Source organism: Scatophagus argus, chromosome 6, assembly GCF_020382885.2.
Source record: "Scatophagus argus isolate fScaArg1 chromosome 6, fScaArg1.pri, whole genome shotgun sequence".
NCBI classification, from domain to species: Eukaryota; Metazoa; Chordata; class Actinopteri; family Scatophagidae; genus Scatophagus; species Scatophagus argus.
Genome location: NC_058498.1, coordinates 20,279,972 through 20,300,380, shown reverse-complemented (window position 1 = coordinate 20,300,380; position 20,409 = coordinate 20,279,972). Strand labels below are relative to the sequence as shown.

The 20,409-nt window shown below is 41.2% G+C and overlaps 1 protein-coding gene across 3 annotated transcripts; it reads right to left on the bottom strand.

The window, feature by feature from the left end:
- Positions 1-801: 801 nt before the first annotated feature.
- Positions 802-19,235, bottom strand: LOC124060877 (cadherin-24-like). 3 transcript variants are annotated; one of them, XM_046392245.1, is made up of 14 exons: positions 19,114-19,235; positions 15,026-15,918; positions 11,173-11,467; positions 9,831-9,950; positions 9,322-9,489; positions 6,524-6,705; positions 5,591-5,847; positions 5,350-5,486; positions 5,067-5,188; positions 4,615-4,732; positions 4,170-4,478; positions 3,809-4,001; positions 3,291-3,690; positions 802-2,899 (listed from the first exon to the last, which is right to left on the bottom strand). In XM_046392245.1, exons 2-14 carry the CDS (start codon positions 15,704-15,706, stop codon positions 2,027-2,029), a joined length of 3,855 nt encoding a protein of 1,284 aa, XP_046248201.1. In that variant the 5' UTR covers positions 15,707-15,918; positions 19,114-19,235; the 3' UTR covers positions 802-2,026. The 3 variants fall into 3 exon arrangements, with proteins under 3 accessions (XP_046248201.1, XP_046248200.1, XP_046248202.1); XM_046392244.1 differs by lacking the exon at positions 19,114-19,235 and adding an exon at positions 18,478-18,712; XM_046392246.1 differs by lacking the exon at positions 15,026-15,918 and having other exon boundaries at positions 19,114-19,229.
- Between the last annotated feature and the right edge of the window lie 1,174 nt (positions 19,236-20,409).

Below are 20,409 nucleotides of genomic sequence, written 5' to 3'. Positions count from 1 at the left end.
AGTCCCTTAGCTCCATATGACATCTTAAATAGATGTCAGCCATAAACACTGTCCCACTTCGGCATTTCAAAAGTCAAAATGAATCAAACTAGTCCTGCCTTTACACATTTACAAGGAACTATGGTTTCTATTTTCTGTTGTGTTTGCACCACCACCGCATGCACCACTATTTCCTGCTGTGTTGCCAGATGACAATTTACTGCTCAGGCAGTGGCACAGATGCAATTGATCTGCTTAACATTAGGTGGCACCATGGGCATATCAGCTGCAGTTGCCTGGACAGATGCTGCTTGTCCTCCACTTCATAGCTCTTTTCATGGCATTCTTTAAAGTCTGTGTGAATGGCAATACATCTTTTAAACATTTGAATTTCAAACGTATTTTAATTTACTGTTATTCTATTCTGGTCCAACTTTTTTTTTTTGAAGTGGTAATACAGAAAGACTTCTAACTCGTGTCTATATTTAGTTCATTGTTAAATTAAAACTGTCCCTGGTCTCTAGTTGAGGATGTCTTATGTCTTAGTCATTTGCACAACGATATTTCTGCTGTAATCAGTATTATGCCAGATACCCACTGTGTGCTGACAATAATGCCGAGTGGTGATGACTAGTTCTATCACTTGGCACTTGATGTAATATCCCACTCCTTTCCCTCTGCATTTCATTCTCTTGCCTGAGGAGTCCAGTCTGTTTTACACCTCATTTTTCTTGTCAGGACGCCAAAGATTTTCTCTCAAATATAGTCTGAAAGCATCGCAATCTTGTTATAGCGACAGCTGATTAAAACCCAAATTCCCACTGTAGAGTAAGATAGGAAGCGTGAATAATTGCTAAAAGTCATTATTTACATATTATTGTAAATAATTTCATTATTTTACTCACTAATCCTGACACCTTCTGAATAATAGAGGAACTTTGCAATAGCTATAGGAATGAGTCAAATGATTGCCCGAATAACATTACGCAATCTTAAAATAACGATCGTTTTGCTGCTGCCTCTGTGTTCTGGGGCTCATCACAAGAACAATGCCTGTGTGTACTGCATCGCATAATGGCTTTTGCCTAATTTTGTCTTTTTAAAACGCCAGGGATAAATAAGCCTTTGGAGATAATTCTAGACAAGCAGACGCAAACACAATAGTCAATTATAAATAACCTTGTGTGGGTGAAATTATGGGGAGCATTGTATATTTTAAGTCTGCAACAGTTTAATAACGTAAAACCAGGTGCTTAATTTCCGGTGTGGATTCCACTGAATACCTTCCAAAAGACTGACCATTCTTGAGCAATGACCACAAAAGCAGAAGTTGATATTTTTCTACATAATGACATTATTTACTGTACTTTCACAACATCTTTGACAGTGACAAGCTAATCATTTCTAACTGTGCACAAATTGCATAGTGAGCGGGTTGTTGCTACCATTATGGTGACTACTTGCTGGAGTTTAACTCTCTCTACAGAGCTACAGAATATAAATGTATACACTTAAGACTCATCGAAGAGGCTCTGTGAGCACGTGGCAGTGTACGCCTACATTACTGTATGCTTGTGTGGTTTGAAAACTCTCCAATTCAGATGCAAATGTTCCATTCAAATTCCAGTTACTTCTAGTGAATGTGTCCCTATTAAACTATCAATATTAAATATCACAATTTTGGTCAATATTTGATGAGGCCTATTTTCTAACAATGCAGCTTTCAGGGCTGAGAATCAATATTTCAAAAAAAGTTAATTTTTTATAACTTTAGCTTTGAAAGCCCAAGTGCATTATTAATATCAGTTACAAGAGCAGTGTGAAAAGTGATTCCATATGCACTTTATAGACACAGTGGAGGTGAAAACTATATGCTGTGCACTGATTCCACCACAAATCTTTACTATTTTGTCAGCTTCCTAGACTTTTCCTGGCAAGGGTGGAGGGAGATTTCTGTCAGGGGCTGTGTATTTTTCCACCCCTGCTGTGTTTAAATCCGTCATTGTCAAGAGAGATCTCCTCTCTCTAACTTTTCTTTCATTGCAGTCTAGAAATCCCATTTTTGCTGTTCTTTTACTTTGTCCTCCTTTTGTTTATGAGTCTTATCAAGAGAACTCTCTGCAGTCTCCTCTCTCTCGGCCACTTGTGTCTCTCCTCCTTCTCCTTCCTTCTCCCTCTCCCTCTCTCTAATAATCTCCACCAGCCTCTGAAACTTCTGGTTTAACTCCTCCATCCCTCCCACCACTCGCCCCTCGTCCTTCTCTCCATCGCTCTCCAGTGAACTCAGTGACTCAGCCCTTGAATCACGGCCCTCAAACTCATAAGTCTGCAGTGAGTCATAGGGCGGTTGCGACAGGTCAAAGGTGACCTGATCTAGACGGATATTCAGGAGGTCTTCCATGTGGAGAGGCTGCGGGTTGGTGCCTTCTGCTCTTGCAGGCTCCGCCCCGCCAGCCCAGCCTCTGTTGTTACCAAACAACCCTCCAGGTAAGGACAAAGGCTGTGGGGTCAAATCCTTTCTCTGGAGTCTGCACATGTTCAGTAGCTGCACTCCCGCTGGGTACAACATGCCGCCGCTAGTCCCGTTCCCACACGTCCCTCTGTTGTTCGGATTCAGCGAGCCCACAATGCTGTATGTGTCTCCTGTCAGGTAAACAGGAGGGTTTAAAGGGTTGATCTGACTGCTATTTGAATAATTTTGCTCTGAAACAGAGGGAATAGAGGACTCAGTATCAATGTCATCTAATGTGCAGCTGGTGGGTCCAGTGCTGAACTGAGTCTGTGATGATCCCGGTCGCCCTTCTTGCTGGTTTGACAAGGAGCTGGTGTGACTTTGGCATAAAGACTCATTTGGGTCACACTGGGTCAGATTCGCAGTGTTTCTGGCTGCTGCTGACTGGCTGGTTCCTGTTGGGTTTATCTGTAAAAGGGAAGAAGAAAGAGGAGGAAGATATTACATGATTGTGACACACATGCAATGATAAATGTGTGCAAGCAAAAAAGGCCATTATGATTTGAATCAAATAAACATGGTGTCATTTACTTCTGTGCACTAGTCAGGAATCAGCAAAATGTGAATACAAATCTGATGACAGATGGTATGTTGTTACACTCACTGTCAATGAATCTGATCAAACTGCATCCATGAGTTTCTGACGCATGACACTGTTGAGTATTTAGTCATAAACACTTCAGGCTATGTTACAGAGAAACACTATTTTTAACTTGGTTACATGATTCAAATCCTTATGGTCTTCATTTGCATCTGTGTCACTGCTACGTATTTTCATCTGTTAGTATTAGAATCTGACCTTGGCCTGTTCCTGATTCTCTTTTGTGTCAGTAGGGTTTGCTTCATTGCCTTCATTTCTATCTGGGATTTTGCTCTTTGGCAGCATGTGTTCTGCTTCGTAACAGCCAGGGCTCATTTCAGAAGAGAGCAGAGGAGGCTCAAAGGTGCTCTGGTTCTGGATGACAAGGGAATTGCCAACATGACCTCCGGTCAGCCCATGGGTCAGCTGAGTTAGCTGCAGACCAGCCTCCAGTGGCCCAGCTGGATAATCTCTGAGAACAGGCAGCGTGTGGATGCCATAGCAGAGGCGTCCATAGAGTGGAGCTGAGCCTGGCCGCTGCTGAGGGTCCAGGCTGGGGCGTGGGTTACGGCTCCAGCTGTACGTCCTGGCCCTTGGCGGATTCTGCTGGGTGTACCATCTGTGCCAAGAGATAAATGTCAGAGAAGCACACAGCCACACACAAACACGCACACACTCCCACAAGCCACCATCGCAAGGATAAACTTTTAATTTTTTTATTTTTAGGAACAGCTCACATGTTTCTGTTGTTGTGCATGTGCTGTATTCTGTGCATGCTCTGCAGCGCTGTAATGTCAAAAGCTGCGGTGTCTGCTTCCCCTCCCCCCTCATCATCATAGGATATGATGTTCTCCCTGACATCATCCTCCTCGAAGGGTGAGTGGGAGTCTCGCTTCTGATGGCGCAATGACAGCGAGAGTGCACACACCACTAAAGGGCAAAGAGGAGACACATGACCACATACTCTTCAGACTTTTCAGAAGCACCCTGACACAACTGCTCAGCATCTTGCAAAAAGTCCCAAACAAGCAAACAAAAATTCACAAACACAGCACATTTATAGTGCTTCAAAGTCCCCAGAGAACTGATCTGACTTACCAAGCAGAGTGGTGACACAAGCCAGCATGGCCAGCAAGGTGACCAAACTGAATATAAGAGATGTCGAGGCAGACGGCACAGGGAGACAAATCATGTGTCTCTCCCATCTCCTGTCCTTCTGTCTCCCCCTATCCTCTGTCTGCATACCTCCTCGCAGACAGGGACAAATGGTCACAGTGACTGTGCCAGTGTTGGTCAGACCCGAGGCCCCGTCGCGCAGCACAACTGGCACATACAGGGTGAGTAAGGATGAGGAGAAGCCAGGGAGTGGCTCCAAGGCTGACTGGAGCACCAGACTGGCTGTCACACCTGATAATGTGGCAAAAACAAAAAACAACACACACATCAAACATGGTCACTGCACAAAAAAGCTTGCACCGATCTTGACTGGTGTCATGTTTCTGGCTTGAATATGAAAGATATAAAGACAGCTAATAGGTGTAACCTCCAGTTTCACGGATGGTGAGGTTGAGGGCAGAGCTGGACTCAGGAGGGATGCTGAAGTGGATTGGGGTGTCCTGTCCTCCTTGGTCCCTGTCAATGGCTCGCAGAACCTGAACTACCTGAGTAACACAGATCAGGATGGACTTAAATTTTACGTTTTTGCATTTCTATTAGTTTTACCTTTAGGGAATCTAAATCTAAATAGGTGGCACTGCAAAATGTGATGTTTCAAATGTATATAAGTAGAAGAACTCTTTTAAAGTTATGATTTTATTTTTTAAAATCAACACCTCTTTTGAAACTATCTATTATCAACATATTTTCTTTCATTCAGTGTATTTACATGATGTAATTATCTCCCTGTAGTTTTCATTCTTGGTGACACTTAATCCAGCGTTGATGTTTTTAATTTTACATGAGCCTAAAAAAAACAAAAACAAAACAAGAACGGACCTGACCGGGGGCACTGGAGTCACACACTGACGTTGTGTACTGCCTGTCCAACTCCGGCGCATTGTCATTCTGGTCTAGTGTCTCTATGGCAACCACAACCCTTGACACAAGATTGGGATTGTCTGAAAGAAAAGGAAACCAACATTAATGGTGAAATTATCACCGAATTTCTATCATTTTCACTTTCCACTTGAATTTCCAAGTCCAGACGGTGCTCTCAGAGAAATATGACTCGGGTAAGCTCTGCTGCTCATTGCGCCCAAGGGCAGAGAGGCTGACATACCCCTCTGTGTGGCGATGACTGTGATATTATGCCACTGCTCCTCCTCTCGGTCCAGCTCCATCACTGTGCTGATAAAGCCTGTGTCAGAGGCGATGCGGAACAGAGCCTCAGGGTCTGACTGAGGATCGATGGAGTACCTGGGATACAAAAAGAGGCAAGAAGGGGAAGGAAAAACATAGTTAAGAGAGCCCTGAGTGAGCGTGTGAGTGACCAAATGAGTGAGCGATGGTCTAATAACTACCTGATGTTGGTGCTTTGTCCTGTGTCTGGGTCCACAGCATAGACCCGTCCAACAGAGCAGACAGGGGGGCAGTTCTCAGACACGTCCAGATGGTACCGAACCTGGGAGAACTGCGGAGGCTCATCAGCATTAAGGACCATGACCCGCACTGTTGCCTGGTCCTTAAAGGGACCTTTCCTTAGGTATCGGGGATCCACGATAGGGTTGGAAACTTCCACAGAGAAAGTGTATGAACTGCAGCTCTCATAATCCAGCAGCTGTTGGATGAAGAATAAAGCAGCCTCAATCTATAGGCTATACTTCGTTAAAGGTCTCATGTGTGATTCATATGTACGCTATATATGCTTTATAGTTCTTCCCACATACAATACTAATCTTGAGTATCTCATCTTATCACTCTCTATAATATACAAAATTCCATTTGGAGTTGTTCCTTTTTTCAAATTTGGGTGATTAATCATCAGCCTCTTGTTGCATCTCCCTCTGCAATCTCTTGATTCAAGATTTCACTTTTGAATGCCCAAAAGCCGTTATACCCTTTAAAGAGAAAAGACAAATTCACACTGGCTGTGTACAGCATGATCTACTCATTTCAAATGAGCTACAATTTTTCACAACAGCTGCTTATTAGTTCATTGTTGCTCATTAATTGCTTGTGCAGAGCCTTGGGAGTCTGAACCGTTTAACAACAGAATGTGTTTGAGTGGAGTAATGAAATGTTTACATGATGAAATGAAATTTATTTGCAACACCATGCCAAAGCAAATTCATTTCATCCCCAGAAATCTTGCACATTAGATTTTTATTCATTATGAGGCCATTTAAGGAAAACCACCTACGTGTAGATTCTTCTTAGCTATTATGAAAACCTGTGTTCGGAATGAACTAAAGCTGCTGTAAACACAGGCTGTGTCTGTACTGGCATCTCATTACCTTGTTCAGCACAATAACAGCCTCTTTGTCTCTTCCAGTCAGATTGAATATTTCTGCCTCCTCAGTGTCCAGGATAGTAAACTCCAGCTGTGCGTTTTCTCCCAGATCAGGATCAGTGGCAGTGAGACGGCCCACCTCCACACCTGGTGCTGCGAGCTCAGACACAGAGAATGACCAAGCACCTGCAGAGAAGAAAACAATAAATGTAATGGTTCTCAGCACTGTGAAAAAATAAACTTCACAGCGGGATGGCTTCTGGCTCAATTTTGTGTCAAAAACATTTGTTATTAACATAATGCTTGTGGCTATTATGACTTTCATTAATATTATTTTTGACTAGTTTTACAGGAATAAGATTTGTCCTTTTAAATATTGTCTTCAGATTTTGTCCTTTAACATGTCCATGTTGCAACATGCCCATGGAGAACAGCTATTCATTTGTGCTGTGTCCTATATATAGGCAAGCTGATAATAACGGTATACTAGACTTGACTGGGTCATATTTTCAGAATTTTAATCTTAATTCATTACTCACTTGCCAGTATAAATGTACACTGGAAGAGTTATTGGTCGGAGTAAGCTGGCTGTAAAGAGATCCTTCCAAATGCAGTTCCAGTGGAAGAGATAATGGATGAACTCCAATGTTCAAATCCACAATGTTCAGTAAAAAATCAATTGAGTATCTTCCAAAGATACAGTATATTCCCTCTCAATAATTTTTTTTTTTTTTTTGCTGAGCAGCAGTGTTGAAGCAATTTTGTATCAAAAAGACTAACACTTGAAGATACCCATTTAATATAAATAACTCAGACTGCTGAATCCTCACGTTAGCTTTCAAATGTATTTTTGAGAGTTTCAGAGTTTGTCCCTCATCTTTTACAATGGAATTGCGCTAGAAGCGATCTCCCTTGGGCTTAGCTATGCTGGTGGCTAAAGTTGAGGGAATGCTTGTTTAGGTGCTGAGGTACAGTGTCACAGAGAAGCTATAGCATGACTGTAAACTCTTAGCCTTGGTTTTGGTCTTATTAATATTAGCACGGGTACTCAAAAATTTGATCTCCATAAACAAATATCTGCACTTGAATGCAGACTAATCACAAGATAATGAAAGCAATGAATAATTGTTGCTCTGGTTTCTTTGTTTAATCCCTAGATAACAATAGACTTACATTCATTTCCATTTCCTTACATTCATAACCAACAATAAACTTTACTTGCCAAATCCTAACCCTAACCTCAGCCTAACCTTAATGCATGTATTCATCCTAATATTTAATGATTTACACTGTGGGGACTTGTGTTTTGTCCCAATAAGTAAGGCGGGTCCTCACAATGTGACAGATTTTTGACGACACAGCTAAGGGAATACATGTCCACGCACACACACACATTGCATAGAAATGCAATAGTTATCTGCCCCATTATGTTGTTAATGAATCAAGAGAATTTTAAGTAACAATCTCAAATCTCATTTCTTCACTTTGGTGGCACCTATGCTGTTAAGCGATAACTGATCCACACAGCGTCGCCTGTGCGATGTCTTGTTAGCAGAAATGAATAAAAGAAAAATATGCTGCTTAACTCAAAGATTGTCTGTTGCGTTAGCTCAGTCAGTTTGTAATCATGCAAAGACAAAGGCTATCATTAGTGGGCTATAAGTTCACTCAGTCTTTATGTTTCCCCATTCAGTGATAGATAATGACTTCATTTATTCAAATGAAAATTATTATTACTTAAAGCTTTGATGAATTATTTTTTTATTTTTTAGCAGTCATTGATCTTTTTCAAGTCTTACTGCATCATATTTTGACCTCTCACATTGCTTACAATGCTGCACCACAACAGGCTGCAAATTCAGAGCAATGCTTTCATTTTAATCAGAGCAGCACTACCTTGCTGATTGTTAATCATTCAAACCCCCCACATCATGAAGATCGTTTAAAAACCAGACCCCTTGCATTCAAACAGCATACTAAATGAGCCGTTTGCATAAATAGTTGCATTATTGTCAAACAGAAAATAATGACCTAGAGTAGAGGTGGTGAGGAAGGGAAGATATAGTCAGATATCAGCAAATAAATAACGCACTGTTGGCATTTGGAAATATTAAATTGCTTCTATAAAGTACTGTATTGCAGCACAATATATCAACAAGAGGAAAGAGGGCTTTAAACATTAAGATGAATGGCAGTAAGCAGTGACTGTCAGGAAGAAGAAGTAAGAAAGAGGGGAAAAAGCAAACAGGAGAGGTAGTATATAGAGAAATGTGGTATATGTCTCAAAGTGTTAGACACATTCTGCAGTGATTTTACTGTCTATTGAAGCAGAAAGCACTGAACTTTAAGATGAAATATTAATAGCATGGAACAGGGAAAAGCTTGGATAAGAAAAAGCAAACATGATCTTTCACTCTTCTATGCCACGGCACAGTCCATTTGAATCTCAGGGACCAAATGGGAGTGTTTATATGAATGTTAATGCCACTCATCCTGGCAAAGGTTATGTTATTCCTCCTGATGTTAAAAACAATGATTGGAATGAATGCATCAAATAAAAGTACAACACATGACTGACAAGCTGTTTAGCTACTTTAGAACTTAAATCTTATCTTCCACCTGTCAAGATAAGCAAGACCCAAAGGAGGTAAAAAATATCAGACTGCTGTCACAAATGTCATTACAAGATGTTTAATCATTTTAATCTTTATTCACACAGATACACACACACACACACACACACTCTACAGCTACAGAGACTGAAAGCCGACAGTAAAGCGCTGATCTGATAGCAGTGCTTACTCCTTCTGAAGTGAGGGGGGTTGTCGTTGACATCAGTAAGCTTCACAGTAATGGTTGTAGTCCCCGATAATCCGCCCAGATGCCCACCCATGTCTTTGGCCTGGAGGACGACCAGATATTCATCCCGAGTCTCTCGGTCCATGTCAGGTACTGCTGTCCGGAGGACGCCTGGTGGAGAGGAGAGCGTGACATGGAGCAAAAATCACAACAGCAACAGATTTCATAGTGACACGACGTCTCTTGAAATTACCATCAAAGTGAGCCAGATGCATACATTTTAGAACGAGGACATTGAAAAACATATGACTCCAGGCCATTTCTGATTCAGAATGGATCATATAAAATGTGAGTTAACATGTTCTTATCCACATTGGACATATGGTAGCAAAGATGCAACATATGATTTCTAAGCAGAGCACTGGGATTTATGTATGAAATGTAATCACCAGCTGCAGAAGCATTTAATAGTAAACAGCTTTCGGGGGATGCATGTGTGGCTGTGACCAGACCTGTCTGAGGATCCACTGAGAAATAGTCCTGGCCCTGGGTAATGGCATATACCAGCCGGGCGCTGTTTCCATATGTCGGATCATCAGCATCTCTGGCTGTGACTTGGATTATGGACGTGCCTGTGAAAGAGAGGAAGTGACAAAGGTGATAAGTCAAACAGCCCTTTAAAAGTATAATGATTAAAGCTGGTGGCTGATTCATAAGCTTAAAGTGATACTCAACACAAAATCTGTCTATAGAATACCAAACACTTACATCTGCAGGATTAAAAGGATAAAGCACTTCTCTGCTGTCTATCCGGATGCGCAGTATCTTCACAACATATGTCTTTGAGACAAAATATGACTAAATACCCTGTCTTCTTGTTGAGCAATTGCCCTTGAATCTCTGGAGCTCTGCCAGAAGCAGTGTATTTAGCTCCATTCTGGTGTGATTGTTTGCAAGATGCTGAGAATGTGTTTGGACAGCAGTGAAGTCAATAATGATGCAGTAGTAAGCTTCAGTGATTTTCTGAGTAACTGACAGAAGATTAATCCACAACTACTTTGTTCTCTTCTTGGGATCCTGGAAGTTGCGGTGGACATTTTTCACTATTTTCTGACAATTTAAAAACAAAAAAATTAAGATTATTTCATTAAAAAAATCTTTAGTGGCAGACCTAAGTAGGTTGAGAAGTTTCTATCGATCTTTGTCAAAATTATTGTAGTCTGGCTGGCTGCATGTCTCTGGAGATGGCAATGTCGGTGTGTGAGTGTCTGAAATATCTCAGCAACTGTTGGATGAGCTGCTGTGATATTTTGTGCCAACATTCATCATGCCTAAAGGATGAATGAGATCGATTCCATTCATGTCTCCCTCATTATAACTTTGGTTAGAGAGTGAGAATGTTAAATAATACCTGCTAAACATTAGCATTTTAGTCTGTCACAGCAAACATGTTAGCATTCTGACATTAGCATGTAGCTCTAAAGACCTTTTGTCTGTGTTTGAAAACACTCCTTACATGCACTTACTATTTATATTGTTATTTTATTATAATTACTAATTATTATCAAATTACACCTGTTAGTGAAGATGCTAAATTATGTGTTGAAATTTCAGTTTCCTTCTTAATATATGCTATTAATTATCTATCTTATAGGGAGTAGCAAATGAATAAATTAGATATAGTCATAGTCTAGCTTTGCTGTGAAAACTTGTTCCCATTGGAATCCATTGTAAGCTCAACAAATTCAAGGTGACCATAGCCACTGCACCCTACAGAGCACACTACTAGCATTTTACAGCCACCTTTCAAGATTTTGGGTCGAGTACCACTTTAATGTTTCTCTGGTGTCCTACCTATGTTGGCCATCTCCGGCACCATGGCAACATAAGGTTCATTGGGGAAGACGGGCGGATTGTCATTGATGTCCTGCACTCTGATGATGAACTCAGAGGATGGCTCCAGGGCTCGGCCTGTCTGTCGGTCCGTAGCTGTTGCAATGAGACGGTACTGGTCCTTCTCTTCGCGGTCTAGTGATTTGGTGACATGTATGTTGCCTGTGTTGCTATCAATAACAAACACAGAGCCCACTCCCTCTCCCTCCAACATATATTTAGTGCGGCCATCTCCTTTGTCCATATCTGTGTGCAGCTGGAAAATAAAAAAGCAGAGTAAATAACTGCAACACCTATAGGCAACGTCACGTCCACACACAGCTTGCAGGTATCGCTCATTAACATTCATAAATTTGTCTGGCAAATATGCAAACATGGCTGAGTGAAATGGGTGATTCATGTAAAGACAGCATGCATTCAGTGAATCTGAAATGAATGGCACCAGGTGTGGAAGGATGAATATGGGACCAGGATGAGTACTGATGCATAGAGCTCATTAACTCACTGGACCAAACATAACATTGGGGTTTTGTTCAAGGCAAAACCATATCATTGTGGACAGTGGCCCTGCACGTGCCCTACATGTATGTTCACAGATGCAGTCTGTTAACATGGGTAGTATCCATCTGCAAATCTTCCTGCCTCTTACCCATCTGTCCATTCCCTTTTAAATCCATCTGCCTGTCTTCCCCGTACCTTTTAAACCACCCTTCTCCTGTCCTTGTGTCTCTCTGTTTTCATCAAGTTACCTCAGTTACACAGAATGCCCATCTGCTCACATTTCTCATCCCCCATCTCTCTATCTGTTTTGCTCTCTGGTGCAGAATACTCGTTTGGTATACAATGGCAGAGAGGATATTAGTGTGATCTAGATAGGTAAAAGGCCAAACACACGGAAATAGAAAGCTAAAGAGATTACTCAGCCTTCATCACACTGAGCTTTCTGACCAGGAACCTTCACATTTCTGTACCCTTAAGGCACATCTGCACATACTCATAATCCACAAGGCTTACTCACAAGCTCTGCTGTGGACCTCGGACACTCATGAGAACTAAAGCCTTAATTTTAATTTAACTGCAACAATGACTGTTTACAAACTTACAGGAAATTATTTTGAAGGAATATTCGTTCTGTTACATGGAATTTGTATTTTGTGAAACAGAGAAACAGAGCAAAATTAACTGCCTACATCATGATGTGTGTATGTGTGTACAATTAGCAAAATCATTTGTATGCTTAAGACAGATGTTTACTTGAAAATATCTATACATTCTAGCATAATGCATGTTAACAACATGTGCTCATATGCAAGTGTAATTCACACACGCTGCATGGCATGCAGGCAGAAACCAGGAGAAAATATAAGATTAGTGTACACTTAATGTGTATGTATGTGTCTCTGTGTGTGTGTGTGTGTGTGTCTTGGAGGATAAAGTTGGGGATTATAGAAACTCATGATAGCATACCCTACAAATTGCTAGATAAGAGACTCAGGGTTTTTTATTCATCCCTACACCCACATCCTTCTCTCCCTCCTTTCTTCCTTAAAGCTAGCTTCGATTTTGATCCCACCCTTCACCACGAGAGACATCTTTGTCAGAGTCTGCGACTATCTCGCTCCCTTGCTCTTTGCCCCCAACACACACAAACACACACACACACATGCACCCGCATGCACACGCGCACACACACACGCACACACACACACACACACACTCCATCTTTCTTTCTATCCTTCAAGCTCTCCTCTCTTCACTATCTAATTGCTGGCTCAGTCCTGCTGTGCTTCAGTCAGCATGGAAAAACACTCTGGCGGTGGGGAAGAAATTTATCCGCCCTGTACAAAGAAAGCTGGAAAAAGAGGAAATTGTCTCTTCCAATTGCTTTGTCACTTTCTCTCCTACTCTGTAATCTGTATTTTCCCCTCCTCTCACTCATGCAGTACATCCACCCCCGGGCTTGTATCTGTTTCACACTACTTTCTTTGGCAGCCAAATTCTCTTTCGCACCGGTTGAGGTACCTGTGATTTGAAGTGCTGATAAGTCACCTCATGCCTTGCTCTGGCAAAAGGTTTGAAAAGATAATAACAGTTCTGGCAAATGAACTGAACTGCTTCTGAGAGAAAACATGCTTCCAAAATGCAGGGATGTTTTATTACATGAATACCAACATCGAGATCATGTTTGCAGAGGAATGAGCAGTCTGCTGTGTTTACTGATTGCCTTAACGCCCCTCCCTGACTGTATCAGTAACAACCAGAGAAAGATTAAACATTTATGAGGTGTATACTGAACTGGTAAGAATCCAATCTAGACTGCCACCATAAAGTATACTGCTAGCTACAAAGTGGTTGGCTGCATTCCCTGTTAGCGTTACAGCTGATATAATCCTCTGAGTATACTGTAGCTGCCAGCAGCTGCATTAGTGTAGAGCGCCTGACTGTAAAATGCTACAAGTAAACCCTTGGGATCTGAATGGTTCAGGTGTGCAGTGGATTAAATCATCTCGGACACTTTTTGTGTTGCAACACGGACAGCAGCTGAAGGTTTCTGGTGTGACCACTGTAAAAACTCAAGTATGTGACAGGACAAGTGGAAGAACTTCAAAGATTGCAATTATATGGAGTTCATTGCCGAGTTTGTCATAGGACCCTTTGAGGATTTTTGCAAACACAGAAAATTATATTGATTTGATTCTCAATAAATGTATTTGCATGTTTGCTAATATCCAGAGCACACAATTTGCTTCACTCTGTCAATGTCCCTGACCTTTGGACACTTCACAGTGTCTGTCTTTCTCTTAACATGTCTGCTCTGTGCATTCTCATATTTGCTCACTCAACTTGATTTGTTCAGACAGAACCAGGAGCAAATTTTCAACTTGAGTGAAAAATTTGCAGATGCTCTTTGAATCTGCCTTATAGTCACACAGAGGCAAGAATAAAAATGAAGAAAAAAACTGGAGGGAATTAACAGAAAGAAAATTTGAGTTCCGAGTTCAGTCATAGGCCATAACAGACCAAAAACAGACCATATACCATTTGTTTTAACTGTGCTAAACATAAAATAAATAAATAAAACCAAATAAAAACACCTGCTACGATAGTTGGATTGATTGGGATTATGCCACATGTCCCCATAGACCACGATACTCTTTGTATTATGAACTTTTAAACCATGGAGATATATTTGTAAGACTTCCCAAGAGCCCAGAAAAACAATTTTTATTTGCACATGATCATTCCAAAGTTTATGGGCCGAGTGGGCCAGAGTGGGCGGGTTCAGTGAGAGAAACATTAATGCAAAACTGTAGTGAGATACACAGTGCAGAAGCAAACCTGGAATCCAGGAAATTTTTTTGTCTTATGCTCAGAAAAGAATTTTAATTCAAGTGAGTGGGCAACATCACTGGGTCCCCTATCTAGTTCCCATAATGCATCCATGGAGTGTGCAGGCAGAGTGTTGAGAGCAAGACAGACACTGTGAGTGAGTGTCCAATGGGTTGGTGAGCACACAGAGCAATTGGGAGGGGAAATGAGTCTAACTGAGTTAAAGAGGTTATCATTATGCACTTATCTGGATAATGGCTCACAAATACATTTAATTATGAAACACATAAATAAATGTATTGAGCAGAATAGAGTTTTGCTTGCTCAAATTAAATTACTCGCTCTACAAGATATATTTTATATGCTTGGAAAAATATTTTCCTGTGGTCAGAATGTCCCACTGTGTTCTCAGAATTGAGACACAAATATAACTCCATGCAGTTAGACAGAGGTTATTCACAGGGAGGCAGTGACAACAGCTTACCCGTCCAATGAGCACAGGTTCGGGTCCTCTGTACTCCTCAATCACAAAGAACTGGTTCCAGAGCCAGCTTCTCCGGTGGCGAGAGCGAGAGCGAGGTTCTGCTCGCGGCAGGTACAGCCCCAACCGGCTGTCTTCAGACTCTGTGACCCATTTAGAGCGGTCCCATGTCCTCTTGGGCAGAACGTCACTGACACCTGTCTCCAAATGGAGCTCAGGCTGGAGAGCGTACTCCTCCTCTGAACTCGGCGCTAGAGTGTGAGCATTAATTACACCTTCAACCTCTCCATTAGTCAAATTGCTTCTTTTCTCATGGTTCAGAGTGAGTTCAGGGCTATGTTTACGTCTTAGGGATTTGGCAGCAGATTCAGGATATTTGAGTATGTCTGTTTGCCTCGCTATGTTGTCCTCAAAGTCAAAATCGTTAGGTTTGACCTCCTTTAATTTCAAAGCCACGTTTGGCAGGGTTCTAACACCATCCTTTGCATTATGGAGCGGGCTTTCCAACTCTTTAAAATTCACAAAAAAGTTTTCCATGGACTCTGGATGAGGTAAAAATTGTTGTCTTTCACTTGATATTACTTGCAAATCCTGCTCTTCCTCTAAAAGGCCACCAGCCACTGAAAGGCCACTTCCTTCCCCTTTACAGAATAAAAGAAAAAGAAGCACAACATGGGCTGCCATTGCTAAGATTAACTTATGAGTTTGTTTCAAATCATAACTGATGAATGGCTGATCAGATGCAGGTTTTCATGATGGTCCATCTTGTGTTGTTATACTGTGTGTTGCCTCCTGCTTCAGGTTTCTTCTCCCCAGAGTTTCGCCTTCAGTTCTTTCTTCATTTCGCCTTTATTTTTCACATTTTCCCATGCAGTACACATGCTGCACAGGATCACCTGAGGGAGGACATATGTGATCTTGACTATATTCATTAAAATGGGATGCAAGAGCTTCAACAAACAGTGAAAGCGAAAGTCATAATTGAAAAGACAACGGGAACTTGACATCCTACTCATTATCCTCTACAGAGGAGGCTTGATACTTTGAGACAGATTTGTATCTTTTTTTCTGTTTGCTGAACAGCTCTGTTTGCTAATCTGAGCTCTTTGCAAGCAGCTGTAAAAATAGCTGTGAGTTTTGCACAGAGACTCTTACGGTCTGATAAGAATTCATGTAAAAAGAAGAATTTCTTTTATACAAGATGCTGTTGTTCACATAATTCTCATTCCTTTTGTCATTGCTGTCGTGTCTGAATCCTGTTATTGATCACTCTGGCATTCTCAGAGAGTTAAGTGTGGTCTTAAAATTTTTCAATTAATTTGGAGCCCGAGGGCCTGGCGGTGAGGTGGAGCTCAGGTACTTTACTGCTCCTTGTCACACATAATTGCCTGGACAGCAGGTGATGGATGTCATCCCTAAAGATGATCTTCCCATGCCTGACTGCCCAGTACTGAAAAAAGTTCCCCTTAAGAGATTAATTGGACTCATAAATAATTCAATCAATGACTTGCCCTCGTTTCGCAAAAGTTTAATGATCTGAGTTTTGTTAGTATTAGAGTCAGATTCAGACCATGGATCTTTGATATTAGATGTACTGAAAAGTGTCAGCAGCATAACAAGATAGAAACTATGTAATCGCAGTTTCTCCATCCATGTTTTACTTGGATCCATCATTCTGTCTCACTGTTTCCTGCAATGAATGTCAATTTACTGACATCTGCTTTTCACCTTTATTCACGCATGGAGGCAAGCATTATCTCTCTGTCCCTCTCTCTCTCTCTCTCTCTCTCTCTCTCACACACACACACACACACACACACACACACACATACTCACAACAGTGCATGACTCATAGGTGCACATGGGTACAGTCTTCAATCATATTAAAATAAAGTTTTCCTGAATCTGTTTTGAAGAGGTTTATGAAGAAAGATTTAACTGTTAAAGTTCTGGAAAAGAAAAAAAAACATTAAAAAAAAAAGTTTTTTTACGTGACCTGCTATGCCATGAAAATAATCAATATTTTGGCTAAAGAACATAAATGACAAAGTGCATGGGCTCATTTGCTGTGTGACTAAAGTGAAACATGTGCTTTGATGTATTTAAATGCAAATAAGCACAGAGTTGGCCAAATGAAGTGTATAGTAATGCACAGGCCTTTGATGGCACTGTATAATATGAACCATAACATTTTCTGATATATCCAAATTGATTTGCTTCATATGGAATGAAGGATACATAAATTAAACCAATGTTCTTTCTCACTGAAGATACTGACCTACTTTCTAAAAAGTAAGCTTTAGAACATAGTCAGTTTGAGCATTTGATCATAGTTAATAGTAACAGTAATTACTAATCTCTTAATGACATCTCTTCCTAGAAGGAAATTCACCCTTGAATTTCTTATTTTTACTTTGCACCCCAACTATACCAATTCCAAATTCCATATGTAATGCTTCATGTTCAGCATTTGCATCTGTTTGCCATCATCTTAAATCTAGCAAAATACAAGAAGTGTCTCCTCCAAAGCACTTTTGTCTTCCTCAGTTATTGTGTATTAGCACAGACTGAGCTTACAGCTTACGTTTCTCACTGCTAGCTTTGCTCCCAAACCATGCTCCCAGCAGTACGTGTCATTCACTGTTGTTTGAAGTCTTTAGTGTGTGAGTGTGTATGAGATCTGTGTGAAATGTAAGGCAGGGATAGAGGATGAAAGCGTGAGGACGATTTGCTGTTGCCGGCTCAGAATGGAATGATGAGTGGTGACATAGCTCTAAATTGCAAATCGCTGTTTCAGTCTCACTTCACTCTGCATCGAGTCGCTTCACTGCAACAAGGCTATTTCATTTTTATTAAAAATAGCCTGTGCATGTCAGGCCTTTTACATAGGGAAAAATGGGAGATGGAGGTAGAGAGGGAATGGATGGGGGGTATGGTGGAGGTGGTGGTAAAAGTCCCTCTGGAGGAGAGCAGCTCGGCTGCTTTAAACAACCAAGACGAGATTCTGTTCCATTTGAACATGTCTGGCTTTCTCTCCTACTGCCATTCATCTTAATGGTTATAGACCTTTCATGCATTCTCACTGCGTGCTCGGTGAGCACATGGAAATCTCTCAGGTCTGTCCAAATCAGACGGGTGACGAAAGGCCCACTGTACTCAGCACATCAGTCACCTCATTGTAGTCAAGGTTTGACACTTAAGACAGCTTAACCTTAAGTAATACCAGAGCATAAGAACTCTGCTGAGCAAGTGTTTGGCCATGTCCTTCTCTGTCATATGTAAATGCCTCTGTGGAGAGGAGATGCTCTGTCTGCAGCTATTTGTGTGTGAGCTAATAATTTCTTCTTTGCAAACACAGAAAATACATTACATGTCTCAAAGTAAATGATGGCAATGCAGCTCCCCTTTGGTCTTTGATCACACGCGCACACACACAAAGACAGACGAACACTCACATAAGGACTACTTATTAGCCTATCCAGTAGAGATACAGTGAACAGCCCCGAGCGTGACCCTGTCTTGTTAGACGAAGCCAGAAAAATGACCTACTTGATGTACGTTAATGTGATTTACACACTTGGACTAACTATAATAATGAATGCAATGCCTCACAATGTTGCTGTGGGCTCCTAACCAAGGTCCAGCGACCCCATCAATTAAGGAGGCTAGAAAATGCACAGGTGAGTGTGGCGCGAACAGGACGAGCGCGCGCGCACATACACAAACGTTACCTCGCGGCATTAACCGTACCATCTGCCAAAGCTTGGCGCTCACTTCAGTCTCTCAAAACATGCTTTGCGTTTTCACACCATTCTCTCAGCCGCACGGCATTAGTAACATCTGCCGCTACTTGCGGCAAAAGGCGAAAGGTTTGCTTCTGCTTATGTGCGAACAGCTCCAAACTGACAGAGAAACAGTTGGAAGCCGTCGCGCCGTCGCTAAGCCTCCGAAATGAAAAACTGCACGATAAAGTAGACGGCAGAAGAGTGAAAACTTGTCACGTCTGTGTAGGCGTTAAGATGCTTCACTTCGATAACCTAGCGGCTCGTGAAGATAAAGAAAGTCATTTAATAGAGCAGAACGGGGCTTACCGTGTGTTTGCTCTGCTCCGCCGGTCCTCAGGTTTAACGGAGCTGAAATGATCCAACGTGGGAAAGGATGCCGAGGTTCATCTGAGCTCAACGTGAGGTCTGTCCACTTAGTAGCCTTTCTCTCTCTCTCTCTCTCTCTCTCTCTCTCTCTCTCTCTCTCTCTCTCTCTCTCTCTCTCTCCCTCTCTCTCCCCTTCTCTCTATCTCTCTCTATCTGTCTGCCCCCCTCTCTCTCTCCATCCATTAGTTTTAAACTACGGGGGTCACTCTAAAAGCCTATCATTTTTTGAGGATCCACAGTGACCACCACATCACCCAGACATACTGATATTATAATTTTAGGTTCACTTTTAAACCAAATGTCTTCTAAATCATCAGCTTTGATTTCTAATCATCAGCAAGACATGGATATTTTCTGATCTGTGTTATTTCCTTGAAGCAATGTTTTGTAATCTGCTCAAATATAGTCAGTCTGCATAAATAAGTATTTTCTCAGTTATTCCACCCAGAGGATGGACCAGAACATTGTTTCTCAGAGATGCACTAAGAGATGAAATATCACCATTAGTGTTAGTTAGTTCTCCCTCTCACTATAAACATGTCTACAGTGAATGACAATAATTACCCCCTACTTCTCACAGGTATTTTCTCCAGTGAGATGAGTGGATTGTTCATCATGTATTTTTCTTTGAAACTGATGATCAGTTTAATATATGGGACAGTTCACATCCATCCAGTCACATTAAGTCTTAATGATTTTTGTTTGTCTCAGGAAAAACAACTTCAAAAAAGACAACATAAACTTGACCTTACTAATCCACATTTCAGTGATGAAAGTTCAAAGCATCATCATTTCATAATTTGTCTATATCTGTAAAGTTTTTTTTGGATGCAAAAGATCTAAACATTCAGCCCAATGTATCTGTGTGGAAATGATAACATGACATAACCCTAACAATATTAGGATGTTTTTACTCCTTGACATTATATATGTCCTGAAATAGAATGTGGTTGTTTCTTGCTAAAATGTTAATGTTAATTAATGTTTAAAAAGAGAGAATTTTATCTTTTGATGAAAACAGTACTTTCAGCACAGTGGCAGAATCACATGCTTACTGACAGTAAAGTAAAGCGATCATTCATCTACACACTGTGGTGTTGCTTTGCACATCAATGTTTCTTGATCATTCTTGCGTTCTGGCTCCTCCTGATAAAGAAACAAGAGAGCCTTTGAACAAGTGGTGGTAAGACAAGTGTTCATTGATATGACTAGAAAGTAAACTTGCAACCCTAAGGT